The 16,093-nt window shown below is 44.8% G+C and overlaps 2 protein-coding genes across 3 annotated transcripts; one reads left to right on the top strand and one right to left on the bottom strand.

Moving 5' to 3' along the window:
- Positions 1 to 7,512: 7,512 nt before the first annotated feature.
- Positions 7,513 to 10,083, top strand: LOC138665545 (uncharacterized). Of its 2 annotated transcripts, XM_069753129.1 has the most exons (7): positions 7,513 to 7,547; positions 7,753 to 7,836; positions 7,919 to 7,993; positions 8,121 to 8,234; positions 8,325 to 8,526; positions 8,620 to 8,779; positions 8,885 to 10,083. In XM_069753129.1, exons 2-7 carry the CDS (start codon positions 7,792 to 7,794, stop codon positions 9,798 to 9,800), a joined length of 1,512 nt encoding a protein of 503 aa, XP_069609230.1. In that variant the 5' UTR covers positions 7,513 to 7,547; positions 7,753 to 7,791; the 3' UTR covers positions 9,801 to 10,083. The 2 variants fall into 2 exon arrangements, with proteins under 2 accessions (XP_069609230.1, XP_069609232.1); XM_069753131.1 differs by lacking the exon at positions 7,513 to 7,547 and having other exon boundaries at positions 7,740 to 7,836.
- On the bottom strand, positions 10,014 to 11,908 carry LOC138665546 (uncharacterized). Its single transcript, XM_069753132.1, has 2 exons — positions 11,351 to 11,908; positions 10,014 to 11,030 (listed from the first exon to the last, which is right to left on the bottom strand). The coding sequence occupies exons 1-2, from the start codon at positions 11,704 to 11,706 to the stop codon at positions 10,148 to 10,150; spliced, it is 1,239 nt and encodes a 412-aa protein (XP_069609233.1). The 5' UTR covers positions 11,707 to 11,908; the 3' UTR covers positions 10,014 to 10,147.
- Positions 11,909 to 16,093: the final 4,185 nt, after the last annotated feature.

Raw genomic sequence — 16,093 nt, 5'->3', positions numbered from 1 at the left:
GTGACACATCTCCTTTAAGTACCCGACCTGATAAAGAGTACCCCATGGCCCTGGCGTGCATTCCAACTTGGCATCAGGAATGGGAGGGACTAACCTGATAAATCTTGTCCTGTCTGCCATGGACTGTATTGAACTGTGTAATGGCCACCATTGTTGCACTACAAAGCAGATAAAGAACAGGAGAAGATGTGTTGCCAAGGGTGGAGTTCAAGAACCGGCACGAAAGCTGGACCCGCCCACTACATGTCTGTCAGGAAGACATATCCGCCCCCGGAGAAGGCCGGTGGGAAAGTGGAGCAGAGACTGCCCATGAAGCAAAAAGGAGGAAGTCGTGGGAAAGCATTCCCACAGCATGGCTGCAAGCTACTCAGTGAGAGCGATGGTGGACAGCAGTGGAGAGCTGCTGGGACCTGCCAACACCAGAGAGGATATCCCCGGGCAGCCAGAAGAAACCCCGGACCAGATGACAACCTTGGATCCGGAGCTACTCGTCGCAGAGATGGAGGAGCTGGCCCGACTACTCCTGCGGACCCAGATGACCGCGGTGGCCGCATGGAAGGAGTCCCTACTGAAAAGGATGATGACCGTGCAACACCAGGTTCTACCACCAGCGCTCACAGCCTCAGTGGAGCCAGAAAGAGAGGCACTGCTGAAGAATATAGCGGTGCCGACGAAAAACCTGGAGTCTGCTATCTTAGCCCCAGCGGAGCTGGAAAGAGCGATGCTGCTGGAGGAGACGACAACATCGCAGAAATCGATCCTGCAATCAGTGATCCTGACCCCAGCAGAGGTGGAAAAGGACATCGGCACTGGAGAGACAGGTATGCAAACTGCCCTGGTAGCTGAGGAAACCCTGGTGGAACCCTTAGAACCCCCGCCCATCCTAACGCCTGGCCAGGTAGCAACAATCGTAACCTGGGACTGCATAACAGACTTGGGGGTAAACTCACAGATCCGCTGGTACCGGAATCCTTGCCCCTGAGAGCATGCAAGCAGCTGTAAGTCATACACTGGAGACACCCAAGGACAAACCTTATGGGATTCCCAGAAGAGGCCCAAGCTGCAGCTAATTGCATAGAGATAGTGTAAAAGGAGGAGTATTGCCGACGGCAAATATTAAAACTTGTTGCAAAGGATAGAGAGCGCAGAGCTAAGTGGGAGATGAAGGAGGAGCACAATATGTTAGCTAAAGCCCAGTCCCGCAAAATTAAACCTGCGCATAGTGGACCAATAAGAAAAGGAACTGTGGTCACATTTAACATGGACAGAGGATAGGTGTTTATTAAGGAACATGGAGAAACTACTGAACTGTTTGTCAACCGCAGAGACGTGGAGTCACATTTTTTAAGAGACACCTTCCCCGTGACCTACACCTAGGAGATAAGGTAAGCTTTACCCAGCACCATGGTGAAAGGAGATATTGTGCCCTGCACATAAAACGGTGCACAGAAGAGCGTGACAATACTGGTGTAGCCACCAAGAGTGGAGTACATACCCAGGCTACACAAACGCCAGTTGCTGGATTGTTTTCAGTTGAGTCACCAGTTGTGATATTTGCAACAGAACTTCCCCAGTCAGGAAGCAGTGGACACCAGGACCTTACTTGGAAAAGGAAATAAGAAACTGAGATACTTGGTTTAAAAAAATGTTTTGATTGTGTTCATTAGTGTTTATTAGTGTTGAGCATTCCGATACCGCAAGTATCGGGTATCGGCCGATACTTGCGGTATCGGAATTCCGATACCGAGATCCGATACTTTTGTGGTATCGGGTATCGGTATCGGATCCATAGGGATGTGTAAAATAAAGAATTAAAATAAAAAATATTGATATGCTCACCTCTCCGGCGGCCCCTGGACATCACACTGGTAACCGGCCGGCTTCTTTGTTTAAAATGAGCGCGTTTAGGACCTGCGAATGACGTCGCGGCTTCTGATTGGTCGCGTGGCGGTCACATGAGGAGCACGCGACCAATCAGAAGCCGCGACATCATTCTCATTCACTAAACTCCTAATTCTAGGAATTTAGGACCTGCGAATGACGTCGCGGCTTCTCATTGGTCGCGTGGCGGTCACATGAGCAGCACGCGACCAATCAGAAGCCGCGACGTCATTCGCAGGTCCTAAACGCGCTCATTTTAAACAAAGAAGCCGGCCGGTTACCAGCGTGATGTCCAGGGGCCGCCGGAGAGGTGAGCATATCAATATTTTTTATTTAAAATTCTTTATTTTACACCTCACTATGGATCCCAGGGCCTGAAGGAGAGTTTCCTCTCCTTCAGACCCTGGGAACCATCAGGATACATTCCGATACTTGATGTCCCATTGACTTGTATTGGTATCGGATATCGGTATCGGCGATATCCGATATTTTTCGGGTATCGGCCGATACTATCCGATACCGATACTTTCAAGTATCGGACGGTATCGCTCAACGCTAGTGTTTATTAAAGTTTAAAAAGTTTGCGTTTTTTATTTGTTTGCAATTTTTGTAATTTTTATATGTTATGTAACGTTAAAGAAACAGAACCTCCCATAAAGGGAAGCCTAAATTTTCATATTCTCTGTTTTGGTTTAATCCCCTACCTTTACACCCCAGTACATTCCTCTGTTATATGTGATTGAATATTTTGTATGCCTGGAGTTTTCTGTTAATCCAGTGGTCCCCAACTCCAGGCCTCGAGGGCCGCCAACAGTGCAGGTTTTCAGGATTTCCTTAGCATTGCACAGGGGTTGGAATCATCACCTGTGCAGATGATCACATTACCACCAATGCAATACTAAAGAAATCCTGAAAACCTGCACTGTTGGCGGCCCTCGAGGCCTGGAGTTGGGGACCCCTGTGTTAATCCTTGTTTGTGTTGCCTTGTTTTTCAGATTGTTGTACGACAGGTGGTGGAGGAGGTGGTGGAAGAGAACAGAAGGAGGGCTAACCCAGGAGAAAAAGCAAGGGTGGAGGCTCAGATATCTTTACCTTCTGAAGTATGCTGGGCAAGCTAGGGTGCCTAGTAGTGTTAAGGACAGGGAAGGAGCCCCTTGCCCCAGGTCACCCAACAACTGTGTTGTGACACTTTTGGAAAATTACTTGTAAATAGTCACATTTGCATATCTCAATAGGCTTTGCACCAGTCAATCAACTGATAAATAAATTTACAATATTTATTTAGCGGAGTAATTTTTTTTATCACCTTTATGACACACACCAACAGCAGACTGAGGAAAAGTTACTGGTAAATCGTCACGTTTGCGTATCTCAGCAGATTTGGCACTAGTTGCACAACTGCTAGATAAATATATACTATTTATTTAACCAATAGCACAGTAATTTTTTTATATCACCTTTATGACACACGCCAACAGCAGACTCAGGAAAATTACTGGAAAATAATTGCGTTTGCATGTCTCAGCAGGCTTTGCGCCAGTCGCACAACTGCTAGATAAATATATGCCATTTATTTAACAAATAGCATATTACATTTTTTAGGTCACCTTTTTTGACACACACCAACAGCATTCTCAGGAAAATTACTGGGAAATGGTAAAGTTTGCATATCTCAACAGACTTTGCACCAGTCGCACCACTGCTAAATAAATACATGCTATTAATTTAACCAATAGCAGTGTATTTTTTATATTGCCTTTATGACATACACCAACAGCAGTCTCAGGAAAGTTCCTGGTAAGGCTACTTTCACACTAGCGTTAACTGCAATACGTTAAAATGCGTCGTTTTGCAGAAAAAACGTATGCAGCAAAATATTTTGCTGCATACGTTTTTTCCCCATAGACTTGTATTGGCGACGTATTGCGACGGATTTGCATTCGTCGGTATACGTCTTTCGACGGATGCGTCGAAAAGAGGCGACACGTCGTCTGGAAAAAAGAAGATTGTAACGTTTCTTGTCTCCGCCAATAAAACGTGTCTCGGCGCATTCGTCGGCATGCGTCTTTTGCTAGAATGAAAGTCTATGAGCGACGGATGCGTCGAGACACGTCGTACGACGCAATGCAGCGCTGCAATACGTTTTTTTCTACTGAGCATGCTCAGAAACAGGTGTTTTTATCTAAATGGCCAGACATCCCCAAATCTATATAAACCTGGTCTGGGCCTTCAACCCCCACATATGCCAGCAAGACTCAGAGAGAAGAAGAAGCAGCCTCCAGCCAGCCAGACACCAAGAGCCCAGCCTGGACACCAAGAGCCCAGCCGGACCCCAAGAGCCCAGCCTGGACCCCAAGAGCCCTGCCGGACACCAAGAGCCCTGCCGGACACCAAGAGCACAGCCTGGACACCAAGAGCCCAGCCGGACCCCAAGAGCCCAGCCTGGACCCCAAGAGCCCTGCCGGACACCAAGAGCCCAGCCGGACCCCAAGAGCCCAGCCTGGACCCCAAGAGCCCAGCCTGGACCCCAAGAGCCCTGCCGGACACCAAGAGCCCAGCCGGACCCCAAGAGCCCAGCCTGGACCCCAAGAGCCCTGCCGGACACCAAGAGCCCTGCCGGACACCAAGAGCCCAGCCGGACACCAAGAGCCCAGCCTGGCAGCAAGGACCAGACACACTACAACAGTGTGAGTATATTGCCATTTGTGTGTGTGTGTGTGTGCGCATTTGTGTATGACGTACTGACTATAGCAAGAGCTTATAAAACCTGAATCCAACCTGAGGCCTGCCGTCATCCTGCAACAGCCATTGCCATGCTACAGTCCAGATCCACCGTGAGGCCTGCCACTGTGAAGATATCAAGCTCCAGCCGGAGGACTGATGGCCGTGTGTGTGTGTGTGTGTGTGTGTGTGTGGGTGTGTGTGTTTATTTTTGTACTGCTGTGTGCTTTTGTATGTATGTGTTCACGTGCCTGCACCTTATTATGCCTTCGTCAATATTGCGACTGTTCATGTGTTATGCTTGCGTTATGACTCGGCTTGCAGGTATGTTTGTGTGCGTCTTGTTGGTTGCATGTGCATTTGTCAATGCCATATTGGTTAATATTGATTTTTGATGTATTTACTAATTAAGGTACCGTCACACTGAGTGACGCTGCAGCAATACCGACAATAATCCGGATCACTGCAGCGTCGCTGTTTGGTCGCTGGAGAGCTGTTACACAGACAGCTCTCCAGCAACCAACGATGCCAGTAACCAGGGTAAACATGGGGTTACTAAGTGCATAGCCGCGCTTAGTAACCCGATGTTTACCATGGTTACCAGTGTAAAAGTAAAAAAAAAAAAAGGTAAAAAAAAAAATATCCGCTGTCTGTCCCCGTGCTGTGCTTCTCTGCATTGTGAGCGCCAGCCAGCCGTAAAGCAGAGCAGAGCGGTGACGTCACCACTCTGCTTTCCGGCCGCTGTGCTTATACAGGGCAGAGAAGCAGAACGCCGAGGGACAGACAGCGGAACATAAGTATGAAGTGTTTGTGTTTTTTCTTACTTTTACACTGTTAACCAGGGTAAACATCGGGTTAATAAGTGCAGAGCCGCGCTTAGTAACCTGATGTTTACCCTAGTTACCAGTGAACAAATCGCTTAATTGGCGTCACACACGGCGATTCAGCGATGTCTACATAAAGTCCAGCAACGAAATAACGTTCTGGACTTTCTGCAGCGACCAATGACATCACAGCAGGATTCTGATCGCCGCTGTGTGTCAAACTGAACGATATCGCTAACCAGGACGCTGCAACGTCACGGTTTGCTAGCGATATCGTTCATTGTGACGGTACCTTTAAGGTACCGTCACACTTAGCGACGCTGCAGCGATACCGACAACGATCCGGATCGCTGCAGCGTCGCTGTTTGGTCGCTGGAGAGCTGTCACAAAGACCGCTCTCCAGCGACCAACGATCCAGAGGTCCCCGGTAAACCAGGGTAAACATCGGGTAACTAAGCGCAGGGCCGCGCTTAGTAACCCGATGTTTACCCTGGTTACCAGCGTAAAAAAACAAACAGTACATACTTACATTCAGCTGTCTGTCCCCTGCCGTCTGGTTACTGCACTGACTGCTGGCCGTAAAGTGAAAGCAGAGCACAGCCACAGCGGTGAGTCATCGCTGTGTGACTCACCGCTGTGCTGTGCTTTCACTTTCACTTTCCGGCCAGCAGTCAGTGCAGGAACCAGACGGCAGGGGACAGACAGCTGAATGTAAGTATGTACTGTTTGTTTTTTTACGCTGGTAACCAGGGTAAACATCGGGTTACTAAGCGCGGCCCTGCGCTTAGTTACCCGATGTTTACCCTGGTTACCAGCAAAGACATCGCTGAATCGGTGTCACACACGCCGATTCAGCGATGTCTGCTGGAGGTCCAGCGACCAAATAAAGTTCTGGACTTTATTCCCCGACCAGCGACATCACAGCAGGGGCCTGATCGCTGCTGCGTGTCACACTGGACGATATCGCTAGTGAGGACGCTGCAACGTCACAGATCGCTAGCGATATCGTCTAGTGTGACAGTACCTTTAGTATAGTGTTTTGTGCACCTTTTTTTTTTTTTTTTGTTTATTAAAATGGATGTATTATTGCAAAGTCTAATGGTCTGCAGCTTGAGGTTATATTTTTTTTTTTTAAATTTACTTAACCATTCCCATTCGATGTACTTGTATTTTAAAATAAAGAGCATTTCTGCTCCATTGTGATTTAAAAAAAAAAAAAAAAGAAAAAAATTATATATTAATAAAATGTTTCTTAAAAAATTGTCCGTAGTATAATTTCTTAAAGGTAAATTTAAATCAGGTGTATGTACCAATGGTTACACATGCAATACAGAGTTGTTTGAGTGGTCATTTTTTAATAAAGGTTATCCTTTGAAATTTTATTTCGGGGAGGTAATTGTTTTTTTTTTAAAACATAAAAATATTTTTAAAGGTGTCTCACAGTTTACCTTTTTTTGTTTTTGGGACATGGAAAAGAATGGTATAACGTGCACCAGTTTTTGGGTTTGGGTGTTCACATATTTTTCTCATTTTAACATGGTGTTTAGTGGTAAACATTACCTATTTCTGCTTTGGTCTAACTTTCAATCCATTATACTTATTATATTGCAGATAGAGTAGGGACCACACTGACCGGCATAAGCCACCTGGACCACAGCCACCTGGCCCACATCCAGAAAATCTGAAAAGTAAGTTTTGAAGACCCCAACTCTGCTACTTCAATGTGTAGAGCAGATTGCAAGTGTCTTTTAACTTACAGACCTACCAGGACCACAGCCACCTGGACCACAGCCACCTTGACCACAGCCACCTTGACCACAGCCACCTTGACCACAGCCACCTTGACCACAGCCACCTGGACCACAGCCACCTGGCCCACATCCAGAAAATCTGAAAAGTAAGTTTTGAAGACCCCAAATCTGCTACTTCAATGTGTAGAGCAGATTGCAAGTGTCTTTTAACTTACAGACCTACCAGGACCACAGCCACCTGGACCACAGCCACCTGGACCACAGCCACCTTGACCACAGCCACCTTGACCACAGCCACCTGGACCACAGCCACCTGGACCACAGCCACCTGGACCACAGCCACCTGGCCCACATCCAGAAAATCTGAAAAGTAAGTTTTGAAGACCCCAAATCTGCTACTTCAATGTGTAGAGCAGATTGCAAGTGTCTTTTAACTTACAGACCTACCAGGACCACAGCCACCTGGACCACAGCCACCTGGCCCACATCCAGAAAACCTGAAAAGTAAGTTTTGAAGACTCCAAATCTGCTACTTCAATGTGTAGAGCAGATTGCAAGTGTCTTTTAACTTACAGACCTACCAGGACCACAGCCACCTGGACCACAGCCACACAATGTCCTCTTCCGGCAGCCCTCCTCCACAGCAACAGCAGGTATCGGTAAGTAAAAAAAATTTTTTTGGTTTTTTTTTTAAATTTACATCATTTTGAGTCACTACATGCATTTATTATGTTTAAACAGGAATCAGAATCCGATGAGGAGCTGTCGGAAGGGACCGAGACGGGTGGAGACATCGAAGTGGAGGAGGAACCAAGTGTAAGTAGTGGTGAAACACTTGCTTCACACATCACACTGCACCGTACACAAAACAGAATTTCATATATAACGTAACACAGAAAACATATACATACATTAAAGCTAATTTTTTTATCCTTTATTTCAGTCTCCTGCTGCTGCTGCTGCTGCTGCTGCTGCTGCTGCTGAACGTCCAGCACAGCATGAAGGTTCTCCCAGGCGCTCCCAGAGTCGGCGGACTCGACGCCGCGGTCGGCCATCAGTGAGTCGGTTTTTTGTGGGGCTTCAATTGTTAATTTTTTGCTTTCAGTCTACTAATTTTTAATTCTTTCTTTTTTTTTTGTTCTAACAGGCTTCACAGTGTGCTCCCGAATACGATTCAGATATCGATATTGAAGCCCTCATCGAGGAGGTTCGTGAACGGGAGCCACTGTGGAACATGGCTGACCGCAGGCATGCTGATACCAGTGTCACCCGTCGGCTCTGGTTGGAAGTATGCCGGAACATCTTTGCGAGGTGGGAGGACCTTCTTCCACAGCAGCAGAGCAAACTATGTAAGTATTCACTTTTCAGTGATGTTTTGAGCTGAATGTAATGTCTTGCATTTACGAATATTTTTTTTTTTTTCTTCATTCCTGTCTTCACAGGTACCAAGGTTAGGAAGCGGTGGCGGTCATTGAGGGATCGCTTTAAGAGGGAGTTTAACGAGGAGATGCAGGCCCCGAGTGGCTCAGCAGCAAGGAAGAAGAGGAGGTACAGATATGGCACGAACCTCTCCTTCCTGAGGGAAACCATGCTGAGTAGAGTGTAAGTATTCAACATCACAGTAAGAACCTGTCTAATCACAAAACTTTTGTTTCAGTCCGGCCTTTTTCATATCAATATATTAACTTATTTTTTTTTCTTTCACAGCACCTACTCCAGCCACCGTGCGCCTGCATCTACCTCTGCACCCTCTGAAGCGATCCCTCCTGAGTCCGCCACCGGGGACCACGTCGGTAGGCCCCACACCTCTCACCCCTCTGTCCCCTCCACTTCATCCGCCTCTACCAGTGGAGTGCAGCCTTCCTTACTCGCATCTGATGGTCAACAGATAGCGTTCCCTTTACCCCACCCCTCTGACCCTGCCACCTCTACACCACCGGTAGGTTCATGGCGGCAGCGTCAGAGGGGTCAGGAAAGGAGCTATGCTCCTGAGTTCTTGCATCTAAATGCAGGCTTCCAAAATTCATTTAAAATTTTGGGAGAACAAGTGACTGCTGGTTTCAGCATGATGCAATCACGCATGAGTGAAAACCAACATGAAATCAGCAGTCGCTTGGATAGACTGCATTTAGATGTAAGTCAAGCTCCAGCCAATCTTTTTTTTCAGTCCATGCTCAGGAGCATGGAAAAGCTTTCTTTTGATCAGCAGATGCGGGTAATGAATAGCTGCCATAACGCTCTGCTGAAGGTAATTAACGAACCCCAATCTACCCCCACACCTCCCCACACATCCCAGTCCCAATTTCAACACCATGCCCCACAATATCACCGCCAGTCCCAATATCCACATCACTCTCAATATCAACATCACTACCAATACCCAACCCGGCCCACAACCCAAATGTATTCACCCGTGTTTTCTTCATCTTTGCCCAGCTTTCCTTCCCCAGTAAGTTTTCCACCTACCCCAACACAACACCCCTCTGGTCAGCCTCCTGTTTTCCCCCCCCCTTCCACTACAGACGCAACAGGTAGGGTTTCCCCAATCCCACCTACCGACGTGGTCCAACCTTCCAGCCCCTCCTCCCATAGTTACTCCACCCAACAATACCAGGACCTGTGAACCTGGAATGTACTTGTACATAGTTTTTTTTTTGCCAAAAAAAGAAAGGTTCTTTAAATTACCAAAAAAAAAATTGTGTGGGAAAATTACCCACAAAAAATATATTTTTTGAAATAAACATAATTCTGGTTTACAATCTACTGTGTGTGTGTGTTCATTAATTAAGGTAAATATGAAAGGTTAAGTGAAAAGAAACACCAGACGTTTTCAAGGTTTAACAAAATGGTTTTATATTATATTAGCAAGCAAACCACACACACTCTTTTTTTTTTTTTTTTTTTTTTTTTTTTGTGGCAGTTGCTACCAAAAAATTTTGGAAAAAAAAAAGAAAAAAAATTAAAAAAAAGTCACACAATTATGTCTTGCCATGGAATCCGCCCAACAGGTGACAAAAAATATTCAGCAAACTGTTCCCTCATCCTAGTAACAGAACCGGTGGAGCGAACAGAGGCACTTCGGTAATCCCACAAGGATGTCTCCAATTGTTCGTCATCCAAGGTAACGGGCTCCTTTGAAATAACAAAATTATGGAGCACCACACATGCCTTGACAACATCGTCTACAGTTTTTGTATCCAGTTTTATTGCCGTCAGCAGAACTCTCCACTTTGCTGTCAAAATACCGAAAGAGCACTCTACCACTCTTCTTGCTCTGGTAAGACGGTAATTAAATACCCGCTTGGTGCGGTGTAATTCACGGCTGCTGTATGGTTTCAGTAGGTGCGGCGACAGTTGAAAGGCTTCATCACCTACACACACATAGGGCAAGGCTGGTTCACTGGTTCCTGGGAGCGGTCTTGCTGGCGGGAAATTGTATGTATCTCCATACAGGCAGCGACCCATCGGAGAGTTTTTAAACACTTGGGAGTCGTTGGACCGGCCATACGCTCCTATATCCACAGCAAGGAATCGGCAGTTGGCGTCAGCAATAGCCATGAGTACAATTGAGAAGTATTTTTTATAGTTATAGTACTCTGATCCTGTTCCTGCCGGTTTTGCAATCCTAATGTGTTTGCCGTCCACAGCACCAACACAATTTGGAAAATTACACATTCGCTCAAATTGTTCGGAACTTCTCATCCAGATTTCCATTGTTGGTTGTGGGATATACTCCAGCTGTAAAGTGTCCCAAATCGCACGACATGTGTCCTTCACAATTCCGCCAATAGTGGAAATCCCCAGCCGGAATTGGAAATGGAGTGAAGTCAAAGACTCACCCGTAGCTAGGAAGCTGCAGGGAAAAATAAAAAAAAATGTAAAAAAAAATTGCACAGACCATCAACCAAGAAAAACAAGTGGAATGGCCTCAAATAAACCAACAAATTACATGCTACAGTAAATGCGGCGCAATGTGTCAGCGCAGTATTCTCTGCAGCATGTAATAACATTCAATATGACCAATGACACGAGAAAAAAAAACAAGTGGAATGGCCTCACATAAACCAACAAATGACATGCTACAGTAAATGCGGCGCAATGTGTCAGCGCAGTATTCTCTGCAGCATGTACTCACATTCAATATGAGCAATGACATAAAGAAAAAATGCTTACCGCAGTGTCACCATGAGCCGCTCCGCCGGTGTGATGGCAAGCCTCATCCTTGTGTCCTGCCTTTGGATGACATCCTCTATTTTTCCAACCAAATAATCGAAATGTTCCATCCTCATCCGTACATAACTAAAGAATTTTTGGGGGTTGCACCGCAACTCCAGATAGAGAGTGGACTGGACACCCCTGGTCATCCGCAGCTCATTGATTGGATGTATCCAGAATCGTCGCCTTCTCCGTTGCATCATCCGTCTTTCTGCTGCCGCCTCCTTCTCCCGCACTATGATATCCAGGCGATTCGTCTCAAATATAACTTCAGTAACCAAACTCGAAATCCTCCCAATTACACCATCCATCATTGCCACTAAACTAAAACCCTCAAAGATGTGCTGTAAATACAGTCAGTATATAGATTTCCCTAGTTTCCAGTAGCCAATCAAATTTTGGTGCCTCCCATTTTAAAAACGGATCCGTCGTAAAAACGTATGCAACGGATGGAAAAAACGTATGCAACGTATGCAACGCATCCAGCATTTCAACGGAACCGTTTATCGGATTTGCGACGGTCGAAATGCTGTATTCGTTGCATACGTTTTGCAGTTTTTTGACGCATCCGTTTTTTCGGGAAAAAGACGTTTTTGGGACGGATTGCAGTTAACGCTAGTGTGAAAGTAGCCTAAATCGTCAAGATTGCATATCTCAGCAGGATTGGTGTTAGTCGCAAAACTGCTACAAAAATATATGCAGTTTATTTAACCAATAGCAGAGTAATTATTTTCTTACCACCTTCATGACACATGACAACAGCAGACTCAGGAAAATGACTGGTAAATGGTAAAGATTGCGCATCCCAGCAGGTTTTGCGCCAGTCGCACCACTGCTAGAAAAATATACCCTATTTATTTAACCAATGCCAAAGTAATTTTTTATGTTACCTTTATGACACATTACAACATCAGACTCAGGGAATTTACTTGTAAATAGTCATGTTTGCATATATCAGCAGGTTTTGCACCAGTCACAGAACCGCAAGATAAATATATGTTATTTATTTAACTAATAGCAGAGTAGTTTTTTATATCACCTTCATGACACATGTCAACATCAGACAAAGGAAATTTAATGATAAATAGTCACGTTTGCCTATTTCAGCAGGCTTTGCGCCAAACAAAGAACCGCAAGATAAATATACGCTATTTATTTAGCTAATAGCAGAGTATTTTTGATTCACTCCTGCCTGGACTACTGTAATGCTCTATTAATTGGCCTACCCCTTACTTGACTTTCCCCTCTCCAGTCTATCCTTAATGTAGCAGCCAGGCTTGTCCATCTAGCTAATCGGTATTCAGACGTGTCCGCTCTTCACCAGTCTTTACACTGGCTGCCCACTCATTATAGTATCCAACTCAAAGTACTTGTTCTCACCCACAAAGCTCTCCACAGTACGGCACCCCCTTACATCTCCTCCCTCATTTTGGTCTATCAACCTAACCGACCGCTGTGCTCTGCAAATGACTTTTGACTATCCAAGACTTCTCCCGTGCTGCACCAATCCTCTGGAATGCTTTACCCCAAGATATTAGGACCATTTACAATTTGTATAGTTTTAGGCGCTCCCTCAAAACTCATTTATTCAGAGAGGCCCATCACATTCACTAATCAAAGTCATTTTAGGTTTGTGTGTGTGTGTGTAACCCATTCACTACTTCCATCTATCCCCCACTCCCTGAAGATGGCTCGACCATCATTGTAAATGCATCATTGTAAATACACATCTGTACTTTGTATCTCCCCCACCTCATTGTAGATTGTAAGCTCTCACGAGCAGGGGCCTATTATTTTACTTTAATTATTGTATTGTTAACGTTGTTACTTATGACTGCTGTGTTTAAAGCTGTTAAACTGTAAAGCACTGCAGAATATGTTCATGCTATATAAAGATTATTATTATTATTTTGTCACCTTTATGACACATGTCAACAGCAGACTCAGGAAAATTACTTGTAAATAGTCGTGTTTGCATATCTCAGCAGGCTTTGCACCAGCCACACAACAGCTAGATAAATATATGGTATTTATTTAACAAGTAGCAGAGTAATTTTTTTTATATTGTCTTTATGACACACGCCAACAGCATTCAGGAAAATTACTGACAAATATTAAAGTTTGCATATGTGAGCAGGATTTGCGCCAGTCGCACAACTGCTAGATAAATATACGCTATTTCACTAATAGACAAAGAATATTATTTAACGCTAAAAAAGATTTTTAGCATATGCTTGCACTGAGGAATGTTTTTAGCTGTAAAAAAGAGCTGTTTAGTATATACTGGTATGGAGGCATATTATTTAGCTGTAAAGGATGCTGTTTAGTATATGCTGGCACTGAGGAATATTATTTTGCTCAAAAAAATGAGATGTTTTGTATATTATGGTACTGGATATGAAAATTTGCCTCTCGCCCTAGTCCAACAATCTGTTGCTACACTACACACAATGCAACTTAGCAGAGATCTTCAGCATGTATTTGCAATGCCAACTGTGATTAACAAATGAAAAATCAGGGACTCTGTGAAAACAAAACCACGGTCAGGTACACCAACAATAATGTCATCCACAACGTCCAGGAAAAATGTTGAGGATGCAAAGAAAAACTAACAAATAGCATCAGCTGAAATACAGGACTCTCTGAAAACTATCGGTGTGGCTGTTTCAAGATACACAATAGGGAGGCACTTGAAGAAAAATGGGCTGCCTGGTCGAGTTGCCAGAAGAAAGCCATTACTGCTCAAATGCTGCAAAGTATCCCGCCTACAATACACAAAACAGCACAGAGAAAAGCCTCAAAACATCTAGAACAAGGTAGTTTGGAGTGATGAGGCCAAAATTGAACTTTTTGGCCACAGCCATAAAGTTAACATTTGGAGAGAGAGAGATCAACAAGGCCTATGATGAAAGGAACACCGTTAATACTGTAAAGCATGGAGGTGGATCACAGATGTTTTGGAGATGTGTGAGCTACAAAGGCACAGGAAAATTGGTCAAAGTTGAAGGAAAGATGAATGCAGCACGTTATCAGCAAATACTGGAGGCAAATTTGCACTTATCAGCCCGTAAATTGCGCATGGGACGTACTTGGACTTTCCAACATGACAATGAACCAAAACAAAAGGCCAAGTCAACCTTTCATTAGCTACAGCAGAACAAAGTGTAGGTTCTGGAGTGGCCAATTCAGTCTCCTGACCTCAATATCATTGAAACAATCTGGGGAGATCTCAAGCGTGCAGTTCATGCTAGACAGCCCTGGAATTCACTGGAACTGGAGGCTTTTTGCCAAGAAGAATGGGTAGCTTTAAAATCTGAGAAAATAAAGAACCTCATCCACAACTACCACAAAAGACTTCAAGCTGTCATTGATGTTAGAGGGGGACAATACTTGGTATTAAGAAATGGAGTTTGTGAACTTTTGATCAAAGTCATTTGGATGTTTTGGGTTGTCATTACTATTTAAAAAGTGAAAACACAGTAGTTTGACAATAAATGACTTCACCCAATCACTAACCATGAGTGAAGAAAAAGTTTTGGTGTTATCATTCATATTTTATGAAAAAAGGCCAAGAAAGCTAAAATTCTGCTTGGGTATGTATACTTTTGACTACAATTGTATATGTATTCTATTATTAAAACATTTTTTATATTGTGTTGCCCTTCTCATGTTCTCTTTCAGCGGTTATCTGGGTGCCTGATGTTGATTTTTGAGTCTGCACATCGACATTGTGCAACATCAAAGCATTAATATGCTCCACACACTTCTTGAGGTTTCAGTCTTACACAAAATATTAATGTGAGTAATGAAATATGCTCTATATATGCTGCTAGTTCTAAAATCTTACCCACATATCCATTTATAAAGGGAAATTCGACATAATACTTGTACCTCTGTTAGCATATGCCATATACTCCTTACATATGCAGCATCCCAGTAGGTGGGCGGAACCCCTGAGTACAAAATTTGTGTCTGAGTTTGAAACCACTGGCCCTTCCCCTGTGTTAATTCCTTCCCAATCTGCTGTCCACGAAGCATGTGCTGATGCCTCTTGCCCACAACCTGCAGTTGCACATACAGTAAGAACATTTAGCAACCATTTCCACTTTTTGGTCCCAGCACAGTGTTCAGTTTTCCCTTGTCAGCATGTATGTCACTTTTCAAATTGTTAGTTAGATAGGGCATTCATTTTTGTCAGCACTAGGGTTGAGCGAAACGGGTCGGTCATTTTCATAAGTCGCCGACTTTTGGCAAAGTCGGGTTTCATGAAACCCGACCCGATCCCTGTGTGGGGTCGGCCATGCGGTACGCGACTTTCACGCCAAAGTCGCGTTTCAATTACGTGAAATGCGCCATTTCTCAGCCAATGAAGGTGGACGCAGAGTGTGGGCAGCGTGATGACATAGGTCTCAGTCCCCACCATCTTAGAGAAGGGCATTGCAGTGGTTGGCTTGCTTTCTGCGGCATCACAGGGGCTATAAAGGGGCGTTCCCGCCGACCGCCATCTTACTGCTGCTGATCTGAGCATAGGGAGAGGTTGCTGCCACTTCGTCAGAAGCAGGGATAGCGTTAGGCAGGGTACATTAACCCCCAAACCGCTTGTGCTGTAGCGATTTCCACTGTCCAACACCACCTTTTGTTTGCAGGAACAGCGGAGGCTACATTATTTTTCCTCAGCGCTGTAGCTCATTGGGTTGCCCT

The sequence above is a fragment of the Ranitomeya imitator genome, chromosome 2 (genome assembly GCF_032444005.1).
Source record: "Ranitomeya imitator isolate aRanImi1 chromosome 2, aRanImi1.pri, whole genome shotgun sequence".
Lineage (NCBI taxonomy): Eukaryota > Metazoa > Chordata > Amphibia > Anura > Dendrobatidae > Ranitomeya > Ranitomeya imitator.
Note: the sequence above shows the minus strand (reverse complement) of the source record. Positions and strands in the feature narration are given on the sequence as shown.